The sequence below is a fragment of the Columba livia genome, chromosome 16 (genome assembly GCF_036013475.1).
Source record: "Columba livia isolate bColLiv1 breed racing homer chromosome 16, bColLiv1.pat.W.v2, whole genome shotgun sequence".
In the NCBI taxonomy this organism is placed as follows: Eukaryota; Metazoa; Chordata; class Aves; order Columbiformes; family Columbidae; genus Columba; species Columba livia.
This window is the reverse complement of record NC_088617.1, coordinates 8,718,139-8,738,927: the sequence shown is the minus strand read 5'-3', so window position 1 is coordinate 8,738,927 and position 20,789 is coordinate 8,718,139. Positions and strand designations below refer to the sequence as shown.

The 20,789-nt window shown below is 43.0% G+C and overlaps 1 protein-coding gene across 2 annotated transcripts in view; it reads right to left on the bottom strand.

The window, feature by feature from the left end:
• The window catches only part of TAF4 (TATA-box binding protein associated factor 4), a 35,606-nt gene extending 21,002 nt beyond the window's left edge, over positions 1-14,604 (bottom strand). The window contains exons 1-2 of one of the 2 annotated variants that reach the window (XR_010466612.1): positions 14,227-14,588; positions 11,219-12,301 (exon numbers count right to left, since the gene is read on the bottom strand). Coding sequence is in view for 1 of the 2 variants with exons in the window: in XM_005499602.4 (XP_005499659.2) it covers positions 11,219-12,301; positions 14,227-14,542 (1,399 nt within the window). In the remaining variant the exon portion in view is untranslated. Of the gene's footprint in view, positions 1-11,218; positions 12,302-14,226 lie in introns of both variants that reach the window. The other variant, XM_005499602.4, reaches the window with a different exon arrangement.
• Between the last annotated feature and the right edge of the window lie 6,185 nt (positions 14,605-20,789).

Genomic DNA, 20,789 nt, shown 5'->3' with positions numbered 1-20,789 from the left:
GTCCCTTATTGCAGAAAAGGAAATTATAACCTGGTATCAACATCAATGCTGTCCAACAATCCACCTTTTCTCCTCTTATGACAACTGACCCATCTGGCAAAGTTCTCACTCTATTGGAATGAAAGGCCAGGAAAAGAAGGAAGAACATCTCCAGGTCTGCTAGTCCAGTGCAGCTCCATGAAAGTCTGGGTAATCTTCCTTAAAACAAAACTTTTAGCAGATCTAGAATTATGTATATATGTCAAAGAAGAGCACCTGTAATAAACCAGCAGATGAGTAGCAGCTCATGAAGGACAATCTATATACAAACTCACGAGAAACTGTGATGACAAACGAAAATGAACAGCCCAGAACTTGAAAATGACAACACAGCTGTGAAGCAGGTGTTATTGAAGACACATTACTTCATCCCTGATGATATATGAGCACAACCACATTAGATGCACTTAGTTTAGGTGCTTAGAACATCAGATGATCTGTGCTGCACAGAAGATGCAGAAACAACTTTTACTTAAACTTTCTTGCCAAAGTCTTTGATACCGTTAGTGATCCAGGCTCTCGAGTTTCATGAACAAAAGATGCTCAACGCATCTTACAGGTGCCTGTTCAATGTTCAGCACCTGCTGTGCTCAAGGTGAGCTACAACTTGGCATGAAAAAACACAACTGTCAGGTGTTGCTTGAGCATCTCTGATACAAAACACTTGGAATGTCTCCTGAAAGGCGTTGAACATGAAGCACAGCGGAGATTGGCATGGCACAGAGTATTAAGCGACAAAAGCACATCAGTCCTTTCACTTTGCAACTCATGTCACGCTGGAATAAAGTCAAATTTTACCCAAATTTTATCCCAACGCTCCATTTCATTTCCCTATCAACACCCTCCCCACATGCTCAACCTGCACATACAGATCATAGATCACAACCGATGGTGACGGTCTGCGACATACTAATTCTTGAACAGCTGATTTACAATTACTGCCAAGATAGATGAAAGATATATTCTCAAAAATCATCAAAAATCCTGACTGCACTGCACAAAAAAATGTATTTTGTACAGACCAAGTGCACAAGTTCACATTATAGTAAGAAAAAACAAAAGCAGTTTTCCATAGAGTCAAAAGACAAGAGAAACTCAACTTCATAGTAAAAGCTTTCGCTTACTCTTACTATGCAAGAATTCAGCTTCAAACTACAAACCTGCTGTCTAAAAAGGAAAAAAGTGAATCATTTGCAAGCTTCATGAATCTTTTAAGAATATAAATTAAAGGAATAAAGTCATGCTGGAGCGCCAAAATTCACTGCATTTAACAGTGATCCCATATGGAAAAGAATTAACCTGCTCAGTTGAAAAGGTGTGTAAGAAGTGTTCTGAGAAATATGTCATTTTATATAGCAACAATTGACAAACACTTCAACAACAGCGTGATTTGAAACTATTTTGACTTTTCTGGAAAGCCATATTCCTTGAAAGTGTCTTAACATTCCTTTCTAGTCAAGCATACAAAGCCAGAACACCAGCGTGCTCTGTCAAACTGCAACCCAATCATCACGCAAATCTGTCTTGAGTCTGCTGCAGAAAGAACTAAGAAAAACACTATCAAGAGCTAAACCAATTACTTTAATTATTGATCTCCAAGTGGTTCAGATTTAGCTCCACCATTAATTTCAATATCCTGACATCAAACAACAATGCAGTTACACCAAAACTGGATTGGGTTTTGAGAAAGAAAGACAAAAAATATCACTAATTCTTTTGACCTGTTATTCTAAATAGGAGAATTTAAAACTCGACTAGTCTTCATTTCTGGCAAACAGTTTGTTTATACCAAGTCATATAAACATTAGTGCTGTTCAAGCATCTGAAGAAATAGGAATGGACAAGCTACTTTCCATTTACCACAGCCTGTACACAAATACTTAACAGGGAGTAATGCATTAAATCCACATTTTCCTCCTTCAAAAAGGAACGCCCTAAACCAACTAAGTACATGAAAACCCATAAAAATGGGCTTCTCTAGCTTGTCCTGACTGTGAATGCCCTACTCTAGGTATATAGCCTTTGTAGCAGAAGTTATTCTGGTTTGAGAATAAGCCAAACACCATACCTGAGTGTTCAAATACAGACTATCCATGTGAACATGTCATTTGGCTGATAGGAACGTTTATTAAATACCACTGCTTTTTCAGTGAGTCTGAACATGGAAATAAAGGTATTTTCACACCTGTAAGCCTGAATTCAGAAAGCTTTTAAACAAAAATCAAATCTAGTTTTGATTTTTACTAACCTTCAAATGCACAGTCCTGCATAATGACTAAGCTTAATGACTGGGCATGACTAACACTTATAAATAATTAGTGTCTTCTCCCCCCCTCCCCCATGGAGGAGAGGGAAGGGAAGGGAAGAAAACCAAACAATACACTGGAAAAAAAAGGAAGAATGAAAGGAAATAAGAGGTTGAAGTTAACGGCACGAACACTTCCAATCCACCCTTCACACTACTGCAAACACGACTGCAGGTATGTTCATCAAAAACCAACAGCTCCCCATGCTTTTCTATAAAACTCTGCACAGTTTAGCTGCTCTCAGCTGTCCCACTGTAGATTTCTTTGCCTGATCTCCTCCACGGATCCCTCAGCAAACTCTTCTGGTCAACTCCACGGACTCTTTTGCCACAGGTGCTGCAATTCCTCAGCTGCTCCTTGGAGTCGGCGCTTCTGACTCATGGGAGCACAACAGGTCCCACTCGCCCCACTGCCACTCAGCTGAACGCTCCCCATGTTATTACACTCAATCTCACCCTCCCTTCCAGAAATATTCGATTAATAAGCTGAAAGCAAGGTGTAAAGACAGCTCACTGCAGCCTTGCTGCCCTCTCAAGCCATTTTAGACAGACCAGAGCACAGCACCACACCTCATTGCTCGGTTTCTGTTTAAACTCTGCTATTTAGAGTGCACATTTTTCAGCTGAATCTATACTGGTTGTCTGCACAGAGTCTACCCAGACTGTGCTTTATGCTGTACAAGTGTATTGTGATGGCTTTTAACAGTTCACCTACCCGCAGAAGCACATATTAATCAAGTTAGGATGGTAAGTTAGACCATTTTTGCTACGGAGACTGACATGATTCAATACAAACCCTAGAACAGTGGTGCAGGCCATGCAGAGTAATACTACACACTGATGCAAGTTGTAGGTTACTAGTTGTCCAGGTACTGGTTACAATGCATTACTGGAAAAAATACTTTAGTAATGCATTTTAAGGAAAAAAGCATCAAAATTAGAAGATGGACGGTGCTCATAATTGACAGTTCTAATTTATAAACAGAGTTCTACACTAACAAGAAGTTACTCAATTTTTATCAATATACTTTTTTCCAAACCCCACAATTGAGTCGAAGTTTGCACTAAAATCTGTGCAAATACGCAGTAAAAGTACTGTCCCTGGGTAAAAGGATTTATAACCTATTTATGCACTTCGCTGATAATCAGCCTTTTATATTCAAAGTGTAACTTTCTCATCTCTGGTAATACAAGTACAGAAACTCATCTTTTTAAAGTGTTATTTCTAGTCTGACAACAGTTAGAGAGCCAAAGAATATCCACATTTATACAATGCCTTAGGACAGCTCTGCTGAGGGGCTGAACTGCACCTACACAGACCTCACTGCAGAAACAGGACACAACCGTATCAATTCCTTATTATTATCACCTCTCTCTAGGTAATTGATTATCCATACCATTAGATAGAGAGGATAACAAAGGTTTTATCCTCTCCAAAAATATTCTATATTAAAAATAAGCAAATAAATAAAAACACCGAACAAAAACTTCAAAGCATAAATAAGGCCTCAAGGACAATTATTTCACTTAATATTAAATATTACACTACAGACACATGAAGAAAATTACTCCAAGACAGGAGTCTCTGCGGTAAAAATTTGGCTCTCAGTTTTTTGAAACACCCAAACAACTAGAAAACAACTGGCATTACTGGAAGAAAATTAGTATGGAATACAACTGGGGTAAAAACTTCTGGACTAAGCTGAGGTAAAACTGTCCTGAAAAGTAAAAAGAAAAATTTAAAATAAACAAAAAAAATAAAACAAACCACAACAAAGATTCATTCCTGAGGCACCAGTGTGTTTCTAGGATAACCGATTCACGTGCCTGTGGTCTCAATGAAAAATAAAGCCTCATCTAATTTGAAATATGAGTGATCACACAATCTTCACACCTCTCTAATTGCAGCCTTGTTTGTGTACAGTTTTTACACTTCTCCCAACATTTGAGCTGGAAACGGGACCATTTTGCCACAATAATTTAGTGGTACAATCTCCAGTGTGGACATAATAGTATCGTTATAAAAGATGCTTACTGTATTTACGATTTTCCGTCTCTTATGCGGCACAAGTACACAAGAGGGCTGATAAAGCAGAAATGCTATCCAGATAAGAAAGGTTTTACAACTTCCAAGAAGCCTGTAAATAAACTACAAGTTCTTGCATTTAGGCAAGACCTTAATTAGTTTAAAAAATAAATTAAATACATTGACAGCTTATAACAACACAAACTCAAAGCCTAAATATCCCCCAGCCACTATCTCTATAAAACAACCATGTGTGTGACCAGGCAGAGGGATGGGGACACCCTGAGCCTTCTGATCACAAACTATCTGTGCACAGAAAAAGCCCTTTTAACTCGTGAGTGCCACATATTCTCGCTAGAGCTTGCCCTCCCTTCACACACAGCTTTATAGTTCATAATACAACCGAAGTAACTGTATACCAAGTACCACTAAAAACTTTCTATCAGTGCCTTCAGTTGTGAAAAGCACAATTTTCAAACTTACTTTTTTCATGCCACTAGCTCTTCAAATCTTCTTTTGCAAGAGATAATACGCTTAACATTAGAAAAGTTAAACTTGTAACACTTCATGTCTTCCAACTGGCAAAAGATTTCTTTCTAACATCAAACAACGGCATCAGATTCAAGGAGCAGATTCAGACAGATAAATGGAATTATAAAACTTCATAAAGTTTCAACACAGACAACAATTCTGACAAGAGTAGTTATTTTCAGGTAAAAATGCTAATTTTAAGTATTTCTGGCAAAAATCGCATACAGTAGCAACAAAAATGTTTAGCATGTTGTGTTCTTAAACTACTTTATGTCTGGTTCCTACCAAGCAGACTCTCAGTATTTGCTCACCCAGTTTTTACGAAAACAGAACGCAAGCTTTCCACAAGCCAATCTCTTCTCTTTGGTAAAACCCACTAAGGCCAATATCCATATTTTTAACCATGTCTCTGACCTACTCCATATATTTTTTTTTTACTATTTCATTTACAGATCATTTCCCAAAACAGAGAAGACAATAGTAGGAGATTTTATACACCAAAACATTTCATTTGAAGAGAGTTTGTCACACCTACTAACTTGTGTCTCACCAGTGCCTAAACCTGTTGTATTTCCGTCACAAATTGTTAACTTTGCTGCAGAATCCTGGGTTAGCAAGTGATTCAAGTCCTGGGCAGCATCCAGATTTGTGGTCCTCAACCCAAGATGCTGCATTTTGGAAGTAACCCACATAGATTTACAGAGATGGAAAAGTTGTTTAGCTCACTGAACACAGGACAAGTCGCCATGTAACTTCGAGTAGCACAGTGCAAAATGACTCTAAATAAATAAATCATTTGCTTCTTTCTGGTCATTGACCAATGACCTTGATCATGAGCCTAGTGATAGCCAAAAAACCCAGAAAGACAATCTGAAGTGTAGATAGGCATATGAAACAGATCCATACGTGCTCTTCCAAAGGCTGTTACGAACAACAGCAATTTTCCATAGCAGAACTGAACGATACACAGTCAAAGTTACTAGCTTACAAAGCTTAACAGAATCACAACTGCATTCCTACTAGATCCCATCACTGAAAGAGAGACCCTTATCAGACATGCAAAATGAGGCGTTGATTTGTCTCATAACGCTCATTAAAAGTCCTACCGCGCAGCTGGAGTCTTAAGTTCTTCAGGGTACAAAGCTAAGTGTGCAGGATTCCTCAGTTATGAAAGTTGCAATAAGAACAAACACAACTTTCAGTCTGGCAACATATGGCAGATCTGATGTAGCAGATTTCAAGTAAAGCAGAATGTTCCTTTTGCTGATCCATGATCTGAACATAAAACCCACCCCCCACCCAGAAGAGTTCTGCAGAAGAGATCCACGGTTATCTTTCAGAAAGACACCACTTCACGTGCCAAGTATAGGAATCCCAAGCTCTAATCTTGGCAAAATATTGATTCCTTTGTGGCCTTGGGCAAGTCAGAACTTCTCTAACTTGCTCTTTCCCCCAGCTCTCAAGCAGAGTTCATACTACTTTATTTACCAACTACACAGGCATGTTGCAAGGATTAAGTTTTGTAAAATGCTTTGAAAGTAAAACACGCTATAAGTACTATAAGCAGCTCCTATTATCATTGTGCATTACAGACAGTATTTTTAACAATATACAGCCATGCCAACACAGTTAACAGGCGTAATATTGGCAGCACACGCAACATACAGGGAAACTATAATCAGGATATGTTTGAACTCGCTTGCTAGTCAGTGAGAAATAGAAACAACTACATTCCACTACTTCATAGTATTTCTTCGGTTGCTTTCTGTGTTTCTTGTACTATGGAAGTCTCCTCATCTATTTATATCCCTAGTTACTTTCCGCACTTCTGGGGTATGTTTCAAGTACAAAGTAACCCAAAGAATGCCACATTCACTATGAAAAAGTAACAAATTGCTCTGCAGTGAAAATATTGTCTGATTCTTCTCAGCCTGCCGCCTTTCTCCCTTCTCTATCCACTGTCTCTCGCCCAGCACCCCAGCTCCTTACTGAAGGAAACTCAAGTATGACTGTCCAAGTCAAAAGGACCTGAACCCATGCTTTAAATTAAGTAGATGTTCTGGTAGTTTTTCCATCCTAAAGCCACTCTAATCAAGGCCTAAGTTAGAACCCTTCTTAGACAGCTAACACAAGCTAAAAGTCAGCGGTTTCTAAAAAGTAAAGCTTCCATTTAACACCAAGTGGAGTCTCCAGCCTCTAAAGCCATGAAGAAAACCTTGAACAGGCGAATATGTGTAGTCCATTCTCCTGGGTCTGCAGGTGTGTGGCACCAAAACTCTTCCAGGTACCCGTTGCTTCTAGAAAGCACCAACAGTAAGTTCACACCAACTGTAGAGGTCATTTGCATGAGTTCTGTTCGGAACTCTGAAACATTCAAGTTTTAAAGGAGCCCCAACCGTTCTACAGCTGGGTAACGACCCGTTCTGTGGTCACCACAGAAATGGCACACGAAACACATCCAGAAAGTCATGAAGAAGTCCAGTCTCATCCTCTATCACCAGCTACTGGCAGATCCAACTGAGTTTTGTGAAAGTCATGAAGAAGTTTTATTGTTAGACACAAAGCAGATCTGTGATAGCGGTTCTGCTACAGCTGCACAACCACATTACTGTTAAATGAGAATAGTGGTCATGATCACAGAAGTTAAAAAAAATCATCACATAAATTAGGAAGACGACCCATCATACCTGCTATCTGCAAACAGGACTGAGTGGCACAGAATCTTGTAAAAGAAAAGAGAGATGGTGAAAGTGAAGGTTTCTAGAGTTCAGTTTCACCTGAGCTACTAGACAAAACTGTCCAGACCTACCTTACTATATATCTACAGCACTCTCTGCCACTGGTTCATTCCCTTAAGCAGGCACCTTAAAAGCTTAATATGAGATGCTTGTACATAAAAATAAAGCAGAAGAAGGTAACAACATAAAGCATCTGCAAGAACAGAAACCAAACCTTTGAGCCCTCAAGTTGCCGATGCTGCTAAAGTAAGTATATGCTCATAGAGCTTGGGTTTGAAATTGTGTTACAGCATTGCTGGAGAAGAGAGTATTTTGAGAAGTGATTCTCATGTACACAAGTTTTACCATCTTACAAGATGAGTCTACCATGTGTCAGCGATAACCTCTAAACATTTTACAAACACCTGTGTTGCAAACGATTAATCTTATGGCATAATCTCACACTTTTCTGAGTATCTTTTAACAGCAAACACTGAATGCTTTAACAAACTCACCATTTTTCCTACCTCTTACCATATTACTTTATACAAGACATTTCCTATTATTGCTTGAAGCAGTCTGAAACAAAAACTTGTTCAATTTCTTTTCAGTCACAGTTTAAAAAGATGTTACATTTTAAAAGCAGCTTTGTATGAAGAGAACCTTGTGTTCCCACCCCCTAGAAAATTACCTGACAATATTTCTGCGTCTTTGCTAAGCAGCTGCAAATAAGGTTATTTTTGGACCTTCATTACCCAGATCTGTCCAATTTGACCACAAAGTTCCAAACATGGGCTCCTGAAGAAAGGACTAAGCACAATCATCTTCTTCCTCAAAGATGTCAGTAGTGGAAAACCATTATTAATGAACAGATACTCTGAACAGTCTAGTTTCTTTGAGAAGTAATATACCAGAATCCATTAAGGTCACAACAACTACGGCCCATTAGCTCTTCAAAATCTCTAATTTGGTCAATGTTTGTTGCACAATTGGCTTGATGCAATATAAAGCATCATTCTGAAGGTAATATATTTCAAAGAGCGTTGTTCTAGCTGATTTTCCACATGCTCTTTTTAAGAGAACATTCAAAACCTTTCAGGGTTTTTAATTTTCAGGTCCCAGGTTAATAACACTTATTGACATTTTATATGTTGCTTTCCATACATGCAAAACTTCAGCAGTGTGTTAGAGAGCTAGAAACAGTAATTCAGGGTAAGAAAACAACTATAAAACACGTGTTGCTTATTGGTCAAACCTTGCATAAGAATTTTCTTTCAAAGTGTTTGTAAGTCCTGGTGTAAAAAGCAACACATGCAGTGTCTGATCTCAAGCTATTTCATGCACTAAGCCTTACAAACTCTTATTAGCACACGCTACTAACTTTTACAAACAAAACTTATGCGTGCAAATTTGATGCATACAGGAGATGCCCAGCACACAAGAAGTTGCAGCTTCATTCTACCAAACTGCCTTTAAAAAGTCTGGCCTATCACACTGTAATTCAGAATACAATTTCAAAAGCAGAGTCATCTATTCTCCTTTCTCTATGGATGCAAAGGCACGCTACTAAGATTAAAGCAGCTGCATGTGGCTGGACTTCCAGAGGTGCTCAGCCCTTGCACCTGCGAGATGTTTGTAAGAGCTCGACATCCATCAGTTCTTAAGCGTTCCGTACAAAATGCTTTATGCAAAACATTTTCAAAGTTGGCTACTTTCGCAGGGTATAAAAATGTAAATCAAAGCAATTTTTAAAAAATAAGCTGTTCCACTACAACAAAAATCCTTTCCAATATTAAGTCCATCTCATCATGCAAGAACCCAACTTCCAATTTCTATGTATTCAGTCATGAACACTTGCTTATTTTAAGAGTCACGCTATTCTTTTAAAGTTATAAATATTTTTAAAGTGTAGCACAGACAAGAAAAGTGCTTAATAAAAAACCTCAAATGTTTAGAACCTATATTGTTTCACTTTGATCTATCGAGACCTCCAAAGGAGCTATTTATGGTCCAATTATGCTTAAGGACTTGCAACGCTGCTTCTAGGAGCAACACATTTCAGTAAGCTATGGCAGTTTGGAAACATCAGCTACCTGGAAAAAAGGTCCCACTGGACTCAACAGTAGTATTTTTCCCATAATCAGGTTTATAATGCAGTATTAGTGAAAATGTAGGCATACACAGCAACAGACTGTAAACCTGGAAAATCTTTTGATACACTGTGGCAATAAATAAATAAGGCTTGTCCAGCCTATCCATTTACAAGCTTCAAATTAAGCACTGGGATTTCAAGGTCTGAGTTTTACTGCTATTTTTTTTAATTAGTAACATGTGTCATTCAAATTACTCATATAGGGAATAATCTTCTATACAAAAAAAAAAAGAAAGGAGTATTAATACCAGTTTGAACTTGGATACACAGGATGTTTGACAGACTTCATCAAACTGCATGGCATCCCATACCATAAAAGTATATCTCACAAAAAGATGGTGTGTGGTAACAGAGTACGGTTTCTGATCTACCTTATGTGGCAGGTGCATTGCTTTAAGGTTGGTGAGGAGTTTCAATAGATGTATTTTTACTAAGACAAATTGAAACAGATGATACAAAACCACCACTGATTTCATTCGGTACTAGCAGTAAAATTTAATTAGTTGTTCTTTGTATACTGCCTCGAAAACAGTAAATAGTAAGAATACAGCTATTACCATATATTATTAAAGAGACAGGAAACTATGTGTAGGTTCACACAAGTATTTTCAGTTAAAAATGAAACTGGACACAAGTACAAGCCTGGTTCAAAATACTAGCAAATATATAACCTTAAATCTTCAAAAATAGGATATTTAAGGAGGGACAGAACAATTCTCAGAAAAGAAATGTTTCTCATCCTGCTTTTTACCCACCCACTGAGTTCAGGACCAGATTCCTTGTCCAGAGATGCTCAGCACTAAGCAGGAGAGTAGCTACTACAAAAGCTGCAGCCCCAGACACAACAGGGTGAGGTAAGGACATAGGAGGACTGCCTTTTGTATCAGAACTCCACTGACTAAAAAGATCTTCATAAGCTTCAAATCTGTGAGTTTTTAAGTCAGACTTTGAAGATATTTAAAGCAAGAGAAGGTAGTTTTCTTGTATTGCATCTGCTGCTTCTCTGTTTATGAGCTCTATGTGGTACTGGGGGCACGCAGGGACAGAGAGGGAACGGAACAGCATGCAAAGGTTATACACACTACTGACAAAACCACCTTAAAATTCAAAATGCTTCACATGAATACCAAATAGCATCATTTCATTTGATAATATTCCATTGTCACACTTTGTTTGTTTGCAGCTTCATCCACACCTACATCATAACAGAGATACCAGGCAGAATTATTTTCAAATTATTACTGCTGAAAAGACTTTTCGGTCACCCAAAAGCATAAGCTAAGTACTGGAATGCTACTATTCTACTACACAAAACCAGATGATCCTCATTGTTAGATGTAATGCCTTTTTCACAACTCACAATTAAAGAGCAAGAAATCTGATTTGGATCCCTTCCTTCCTGCAAGAAACACACTTCAAAAATAAAACCCCTCAATCCTCTCACTTACCTGGTGGTAACTGAAAATTCTGAATGTTAGTTGGATTCTGAGGTGGCTGAGGCAAACGAGGTGCTAAAACTGTAGGAGTCAAAGTTGCTCTGATTCCACTCGTAGTTGCTGTTGGAGTCCTTGGCAGACTTTGTGCCACCGTATTGGCAGCACCTTTAGCCATTCCCGTGGGGGTGCCGGGAGCTGCAGGAGGTATCCCACCAGGATTGGGAGCAACATTGGAGAGCCCAGCTTGCATAGTTTGCCCAATAATCATGTTACCCCCTGTAGTACTGGGCTGGCCACCAGGAGCCAGCGTCTGCTGCTGGGATACTGCCTGGACTATAGTTTTAGGAGACTCAGATTTTATGACCTGTGTGGTGGGAGCTGCTGGCACAGTGGAACCAGACTGGCTGTTCACAAGCGATGTCTGGAGGGAAACTCCAGATCCCACAGTGGCTGTAGCAACAGCAGGAAAACTCCCCACACTGATGGTTGAATTGATCACAGTATTGCTCCCATTTTGAGTGGCCGCACCAGCTGCAGCAACTGTGGGTCCTGCTGTGTGAATCGGTGGCCTCACAAGCGTTACCGTAGGTGCCCCGGTTCCGACGCTCGGCGGTGGCTGTGAGGAGATAACTGTGGGTGAGGAGGAAGTTGCAGAGGACGCAGCAGTATTAAGGAAAGAAGTCTGGATGACAGTGTTTGAAGCTGACGGCAAAACAGCATTAACAGTATTTCCTTTCCCCACAGATCCAGGTCCATTGTTAACGAGAGGGGCAACAGCAGGTGCAGAAGCAGTCACAGGAGTCCCAGAGAAAGCAGCACCTCCTGTATGGTGAGAGTTCATCACCACATTACTCCCATTCAAAGTTTGCACTGTCGTGGTCCCAATCTTGCCATTCCTGGTGGACAAGGCAGTTGCCATGGTGCTGATAACCACCGATTTGCCCTGACTGAGGGTCCCTGGAGCAGCAGTGACTTCAGATCCTCCTCCTGCTGCTGCAGTGGTGGTGCTGGTGCTTGTTGTGGTGGCTCCATCCAGAGCTGAAGTCTGGGACCTGGTGTTATGATTAATAACACCCCCTTGCACTCCTCCTGCTCCTGCAAAACAACAACAAGGTTAAACAGAGAGAATGAGCAAGAAGCAAAGTCCGGCAGAGACAAAACGTTCTCCCTCATCACCAAGCCTTCTCCATCTCCCAGGCTCCCTGCCTGGAACCAAGAAAACAGGAGAGACTACAAACCGAAGCTGGCTTTGAAGACATTAGCTTGAAGACTCCAATTTCCCACCAAAGATTGGTAGATTCAATATTAACTGTAACACCCCTGCTTTCAACACTACAATAAGACAAAATGAGGAAAACAGATTTGATATGAACCAAGGAAAGGGAGGAAGAAGATCATCTCAGATCTCTTCCCCATTCTATAGCCTGAAATCACATTCAGCAACAGGACTGCAAGGCGGGAAAGATGGCAATGGAAGACATGTTAACAAAACATATACTCTACGACCAGCACACGCAACCCTCTAATACTTCCATCTCCTACAGAGTAGCTCAGTTAGATCAATAGGCTCAACAACAACAAAATATAAAAACGTGAAAGGAAATAAAAACATCAGCCTGGCAAGATACAAAATACTGCCAGGCCCTCAGTAGGTTACCAGAAGACCCTTCCACGTTATTACGGAATTTGTTCTTCTGGATCTGAAGTTCCCACAGCCAGAGGTGGTTAAAAATAAATAAATAAAAAGCAAAGCAGGCTTTGAGAAGGGACAAGATGATGTAGCTTCTTGTCCTGAATAATCCTCATGCCCCTTGATGAGGCCCGGTGTTATCACAAGTACAATCACACACAGTCCAGGTCCTGGCCCTAAGGAGACAGAAATGGCAAAAGAATAGTGACAGACAGATACTGAGATGCACATTATAAGGGTTATGGAGAACCTCCTAGGAGAGCTTCATTAATCATAACAGAAGGTCTGTAATATCTTCTTACACTTCAGCAACAAGAAAGCAAGAAAAAAAAATGGGGGGGAGGGGAGGAATTGCAGAGAGATTCTGGGGAGACATATTTTTTTTTTAATTTCCCTGAAAAACAGTTTCCCTCCATTCTCATGTAGTGAGTCCTTAGTCCCAGCCTTCACCATGTCCCCCCACAACCTCCGCAACGTGAAGAAGGGGAATATCCCCAGGTAACTCGGGAGGGTGGGAGAAGACACCGCACCAGGTGGGGTGTTGTGGCCCGAATTCCCCCCCTTTCCAGGACCCGGTGTTGTGACAACACCCCCTTGAGGGCAGAGGAGGAACGCGAGGTGTGAAATGTCCCCTCCGAACCCCGGGAACAAGGGGAGGGCTGGGGACAGCAATACCCAAGGCAAGCAGATATGGGGGAGAAGCATTTTGAGGGACTTCCTCCCCTTGAAATCCCCCCTCGCTTCCTCCTCTACAGGAAATAGGTGTCATGATTAATAACACCCCCTTGCACTTCAGCAACAGAGAAGGGGGAGGGGAAGGAGCATTTACACAGACAGCTACGGCGGCATTATTAAGAGGGAATCCCCCCATAGTCTTCCCCCCCTGGAAGGGACGGAGAGCAGCCCCAGACGGCACGGGAGGCACAGCCGTGACCAAGGGGGTGGGCTCTGCCTCCTTCAGCCCCCCCCAGATTCAGAGAGACCCTCTTCCACTCAGTAACAAGGGCAGGAAAAGCAGAGGGGACCGGCAGAGTCCCGGCCGGGCAGTGCCGGCTCGTTCTGCCCCCACACATGATCCAACACCCTCTAGTAAAGCAGGAGCGAGGAGGGAAAATAAAGGGGAGGGAGCAGAGGCGCGGATACACACCGAGGGGGCATGATGAGGGGAGGCTCTCCCCCGAATGATCGATACCACCCTTTGCACTCCCGTTCCTGCCACAACGAGAAGGAGAGAGGGGGAAAGGGGGGAAAGCAGTAAGGGAAGGAGCTGGGGAGTGGGGGGAGGGGAGGGCCCCTCTCCCTCTGAGCCCCCCACCCCTGCCCATGTTACCTGCTTTTGTGATCTCTGGGGCACTCAGTCCCATCTTGCTGCTGTTGCTGCTCTCTGTTTGGGCATTAGCATTGCCTCCTACTACTACTCCTCCAGGGCTTGGGCTAGGGCTGCTGCTGCTACTGCCGCTGCTCACAACATGGTTCCCCAGCAGCCCCCCAGCGGCCCTCAGGGGCTCCTGCGCCTTGTGGTGCTGGTGGTGGTGGCCGGAGGCCGCCAGCTGGGACTCCAGGGATCCCACCAGGTCGCTCACCACCTTCTCATCCACCTCCGTGTTCAGGAAAACCTCATCCAGCAGATCCGAGCCCGCCGCCATCTTTTTTTTGGAGGGTTCCTGTGAGCTGCTCCCTCCTCCCCCCCCTCCCCTTTCACTCCTCCCTCCCTCCCCCCACCCCACACACACACACTCGGCCCCGCCAACTGCGCAGGCGCGCGGGCCCAGCCTCACATCACCGGCCGGAGAGGGATTCCGCCCGCCGCTGATTGGCCGCCGGCCGCCTATAAAAGGCAGGGCAAATGGCTGCTGACGCTTAGTTGGGAGTCGGGCGGCAGCGGCCCGGCGGCGGCGCGGCGGGGCGGCCGGGGGCTGGCGCGGAGGGGCGGGCGGTGCGGGGCGGCGGGTCGCGGCTGTAGGTGCGGCCGAGGCCGTGCGGGCGGCCGGCGGAGCGGCGGGGGCGGCTGCGGCTCTTTGTCTGCCTCGGCCCAAAATGGCTGCATGTTTCCCTGCTGCTCCCTGCGTCCGGGTCTCCCCCGCCGGCGCGAGTCTGAAGGGCGCCCCACACCTGTGCCAGCTGCGTGTAACTGATCCACCGGCGGGGCGGGGGAGCGGGGGGGGACGGAGGGCGGGCGGCCGGGCCCCACGCCCAGCCCCGGGCGGGGGCAGCGGTCGAGGAGGAGCGCGCCGGCCCCCCGTACCTCCCTCGGCCGCTGACAGAGGCGGGCGGCCTCGCAGTGCTGCCCGCCCCGGCGGTCGGGGGCTGCGGTCCCTCGGTGAGGCGGGTGGCAGCCCCGTCGGCCGGGCCGCGGGGCCGGGCGGCGCCGCCGTGTGCCGGGCGCGGTGTCCGCAGGCTGCGCTCCGCGGCCTGGCCGGCCTGACTCAGCACGCTGGGCCCGACGCAGAGGGGCTGCTGCGAGCCCCGGGAAGGAGCGCCCGAGGAGGGAGGGACGGACGCTGCGATTTTAACGCCGGGAAAAGGAAGAGGGGAGGGAAAAAAAAGGAGAGGGAGATGACAGTTTTAAACGGGCCACTCGCAGCTCGGAGCCCGGCACGGCGAGGCGGGGGCCCTGCCGCGCTGGGGACGATCCCCGCCTGTGTGTCAGCCCGCGTTACACCCCCGCTGCGGCTTAACCCTTGTGGGGAGCTGCAGAACGGCCCTTGGCGGGGACCGGCCGCCCTGCGCCCGCTGCAGCGCCGCTCCCTGTGCCGCCGAGCCCCGGCCCGGAGCCCCGGCCGCGGCCGGAGGGGTGCGGGGTGCCCGGCCGGGCGCTGGCTGCAGGTGGCCGTGTCTTGCCGTACGGTAGGGAGCTGCACTTTGACCTCGTTGTGCAACCGTCATAAAGGAAGTAAATATTGTTAAAAATACAACCAGCCTTTTAATAAATGCTCGATTTCGCCAAGCACTGTTTCCCCAGAAAGCTCAGCTATTGGGATAATATTAACTGAAAGATAAATCGTAGCATGTGGTAAGTTTTAAGGCGTATCAAGCTTAAAATAACACCTCTTATTTCTGTGTTATAAAATAAGCTTTGCTCTTAGGTATTGGGAACGGTTGGAATTAGAGGCTGGGACTGTGCTGTGGTGGGACCGACTCAGCAGCTGCTGATGCCCTGGGTGACAATGCCCAGGACCGACTGGCCGGATCGCACGCTGAGGGCTGCAAAGGTGGAGACTCGGAAGAATAGGAGCTATGAGTTATCTCTGAAAAGGGATGGCTTTAAATAGGTCAGAGTATTCTGTGCTCAGGGTTGCCCAAAAATGGGTGTCAATGCTTCCTGCGTTACATACTTGCGGTGATCACTGAACTCATGGTACTGTAACATGAATTAATTGCCCCATGAGCGATGGCAACAGTGCTGAAGTACTGGCCCCACGTCTTATCCTGCCCCCAAATATGCAAACGTGTCTACATGGAAGAAGCTGTTTGCCAAAAGCTCACGGGGGCAACATAAAAACTGGTTGGTATTTGTTCTTAACATACAGGCCTCAAATATAGGGTCTAAGACCCTATTATCAAAAGTCTTAGAAATTCCCAGTTTATGGTAAGGGATATTGCTGTTCTAGTTTCTCATGTCCTCTCGCCTGCAGCAGACTTGGGCTGCTGAGTAAAAATTACAGCATTGAGCCTTTGCTAAGACTCTGATCACTTTACCAAGTGGCATCACTAGAAGGGACTGCTGAGCTCCTCTGAGATGTTTTATATTAATCTTTTATTCTTGTTCTCAAATGTTTTGTGCTCTGCAGCTTTTCTCAGTCATTTGAAACTCAAGGGAGAGAATGAAAACGCCCTTTCACTCTCTATGACTTTTAACTTCCATTTTATCAATTTTTGCCAAATTACAATGCCGCAAAGCAGCTGCAATTTTACAGATATCACTGTAGGTCATGTTGCCCGTTTCTTACGTGGCAGGAATGTTGCTTCAAGCAGGGTAGTCCAGACCAGTCCGCCGCTGCCCCAGTCAAGCACGTCGCTAGTTTTAGCTATGGTGAAATTCTATAAGCAACATACCAAAGAACTATCTAGAATAGAAGTCTGTTCACATTCCCTAACCAGTGGAAGAGTTAATCTGCATCAGCTGCTCAAATGATTTATTAAGAGTAAAAAGCTAGACTTAAGCTAAACCAGCAGAAAGGTGCAGAATGGCTGCAAGTCTTTATTTCATGGCACCTCCCCAGGAGCGCAGCCCCACGTGGGGCCGCGGTGCCCAGGGAGTGATGGGGGAAAAGAAGGTGACGGGGGAGATGGATGAAATTATGATCAGCATGAAGGGGCAGAGCAGCCTGTGTTCCTCTGCTGCTCACATTCTAGGACAGCTTGAATGAAGTTTTCACTTGCATACAAAACTGGAAATAAAAAGCTTGAAATCTTCGTGTCCTTGTTCGAACACTCTCTTTAGTGTACCATATGGCATATCTACCATATTAGGTAAACAACTTTACAAAATTACAAGAGCAACTGAGATTCATTACAACTTGTGCATGATAAGTGTGTAGGATTCGTTACTGAATAATTTATCTTTTCATACTCTCTGCCTCTTGTTTGACATTGGAAGTAACTTTCTAGACTGGATTCCTCAGGACTGGGATTCCAGCTCCTCCATAGTGTACCGCTCACCTTCTGTTTTAAATGGTATAAAAGAGCAACTTGCACGAGAATTCTAGGATTGGATTAGTGGTAATTATTAGTGTTGGTGTAGAACTAGTCAGACTCAATATGCAGTGAATGCCTTGTGTTTCACCCATCACCAATCGCATCAAACATTATCGAATGTTTCAGGCACATATGGATTCTCTATAGTGTTAAAGGAGGTGTTCCTTTAACCTGTTCTTTTTAATATATATATATATTTAGTATATTGCTATTCAAAATACTTTTTTTTTTTCCCCTAGAACTGGCCTATGTAGATCATGGCACAGAGGCTGTGCCTCAAAATACAAGTGGTAATGCAGAAAAGATCTGTTAGAGACCACTTACGAGCTTGATTTTCAAAAAGAAAAGTTAGCTGAGCACCCAAGTGCCTCGACAATCTTCCCCAGTTTGTATGAGACAGAGACTGTCACCAACACGTTACGTGCAATTCACAGGGGAGTCAAATTTACGTGTGGCTGTACTGAGACATACCAAAGCCCGTGCAACTCAACATCCTGTGCCTAAAATAGGATACCCAGATAATATACTGTGGGATAAAGGATTATGGTTTAAGGTATAAAAGTGCTGTGGAATATGTGTAATACTGTTTTTTCCTTCCCAACTGCTCTTAACCTAACTCGTCATACTCATTACTGCCTGCCAAGATAGGAAGTATCAATATTCAGACTCATCTCTAAGGGAAGAGCAAGGGAACTTTACGAAGAAAAAGGAGCATTTGTATGAGAAGATGGAAGTTTCCAACTACATACCCCAGCAGCTTGCCGTTATTTTTTTAAGCAAATCTTCTGAATGGAGATTGGAAGCAAATGTCCCGAGCTGTGTCTGAGGAAGAGGCAAGAAACAGGCATGTCAAGAAGGATTTGTGTTTTATCTGTACTGAAAAAAATATTGCGCAAGTCAGCATAATTCATGGGGAAAAAAATACTATTAAAAGATTAGTGGTCCTTCTGGTCACTACAAGTAGCTTCAATAATTTCACATATTTTGAATTTAGCAAATTATTAGAAGTGACTGGGCAAAATGAAAATGCTTTCCTCTCTAAGCAAATCAAAGTAACTTCTGGAAAATTGAATCCGAGTGATACTCTGACAGAATCTGTCAAGAAAATGTGCCTACTGATGGGTCTCATTACGAAAAATCCAATTTGCACATTGTACAGTCAGGATTTGTTAGAATATGTTTGAAATATTTCTTTGTAGCGAGAGGTGACTTTGGCAGTTTTTGCTTCAATTGTTCTGGGATTCTTTGTGAGCAGAGTATTACCCTGCCAGGGATGTTTGCTCAACAATATCCCCCCAGACAACCTAAACATTATACTAATGCAACGAATATTCTGGTTCTGGACTCTTGTGCCCTCTTGATCCAGAGCTGTTCTAGTTCTTCTCCAGCAGTCTTCTTCACTTTTTGAGCAGTGCAGATCACTGCTCCTCATCTTCCTTTACTCCTTTTCTGGATGCCAATTCTCCACTTCCCAGCAATTTAAAATCAATGGACAAATCAGTGTGTTCCCTCCAGACACAAGCTTGGTAGCCTGCTGTAGTCAGAAGGTACCTTCTGTTCTGCTTACAGCTCTGTCCGGCTTCATACATGACAGCAACACACTCTTAGAGCTGGAATTCCTTAAGGAACTGAACATGGCTTGATTTTTTTCCAGTCAATACCATACTACAGCCTCATTGCCTTTTTGCTCTATCAAAAAGAGTTTTTACTGGACGCTTGTTTAACAATTGACCAGGTACAGCAATTGGTGTTATCCTCTTTATATGTTTCCCTCCACCCAGCTTCAAAAATACATAAATAAAAATAAAGAGCTGAAGATAAATCTTCATCTTGCTCATTCTTGGTCAGTGCCAAGAACAGGTACAGTTAATGCCACATCAGTTCTGAAACAGCAGTTGCTCTAGATGAAAACATTTGTCCTGTGGAATGTGATAGGCATGTGTTTTAACATGACAGGAGCAGAGCCGGACACATTCTTTGTCCCTGTGCCCCTATCTCGATCATCCTATTAAACCCCTCTTTTAAAACAGAGGAGTATTTAAAAACAAGATTGTGCATGTGCCTGAATATACACATTTTAGCTCAATAATAAGAAATGTCAAATGAAACTAACCGGACAGAAAGTTGGTAAAACTTTAAGCATACATACAATATGTAGGTCAAAATCCAGATTCTTGTAGATTTGAACTAGAAGAATAATCACATGTGCAAGCATTTCTGAAAGTTTTCAGTTTATAAAAATGGCTAAATCATTTTCCCTACCCCATCTCTGGTTCACAGTCTGCCAAATGCTCTTACCGAGCCTTATGGGACAACAGGATTCCTGAGAGCACCCTGACTCATCTTAGTGACGTTCTGAAGAAAACAGACACAAAAGACACTGAACTCCAGACAGACAAGGTATGGAAAGTTCATCATTTAAAGAAAAAAATGAAAGAAAACAAGTAAAGGAGGTTTGTTTTGGTTATAATGAAATGAGATTGCATCTAAACATTTTGTGGATTTGGAATGCAACAAGTATGTAAACAAGATTTTGCCAAGTTTTTATTTTAATTACTTTTCTGTAATAACTGATTAAAATAAATCATGCTGTAGCTTCTTTGTTGAGCTGCCTTGGACTTAATGAAAATACAGGACAAAAGGCTATTATACAAGCTTTTTTCTTCTGAATTCTTCAGCAGCCTAAAACAGTTCGGTATATTATTCCAGATGATAGGTTACTTTCTTACACTACCTAAAATATATCATCACTATTAGAGACATAATTCAAGGACTTGCCCCTATTCCTTTAATGAGCTTTTGCTCATTTTTGAAACTCCAAACAAACTCAATAACTCAATTAAATATGGGATGTGTTGCCACTGTTGACAGAAGAAACTAGTGCATGCTTTGAAGCAAGTCAGACCAATATTTTATCTCTGAAAATACAAGATGGGGAAAATTTCCAGCCCAAAGGAAATGACACACCCAGATGGAGGGCCAAGTTTTTTTTATGTTAAGTTGTTCCTTATTGTCAATTTTGTCTGTATGGGCTTACTTGCACTACTCTTCCATTACCATGGAAGTATAACAACATTGCCATAACTGTTGCTTAATATTCTAGCTAGGACAGTAAACCCACCCATCTATGTAAAATAACCATTTATTAATGACTAGACGAAATGGCAGGAAACAAATATCTTGTTTAGGGAGGAT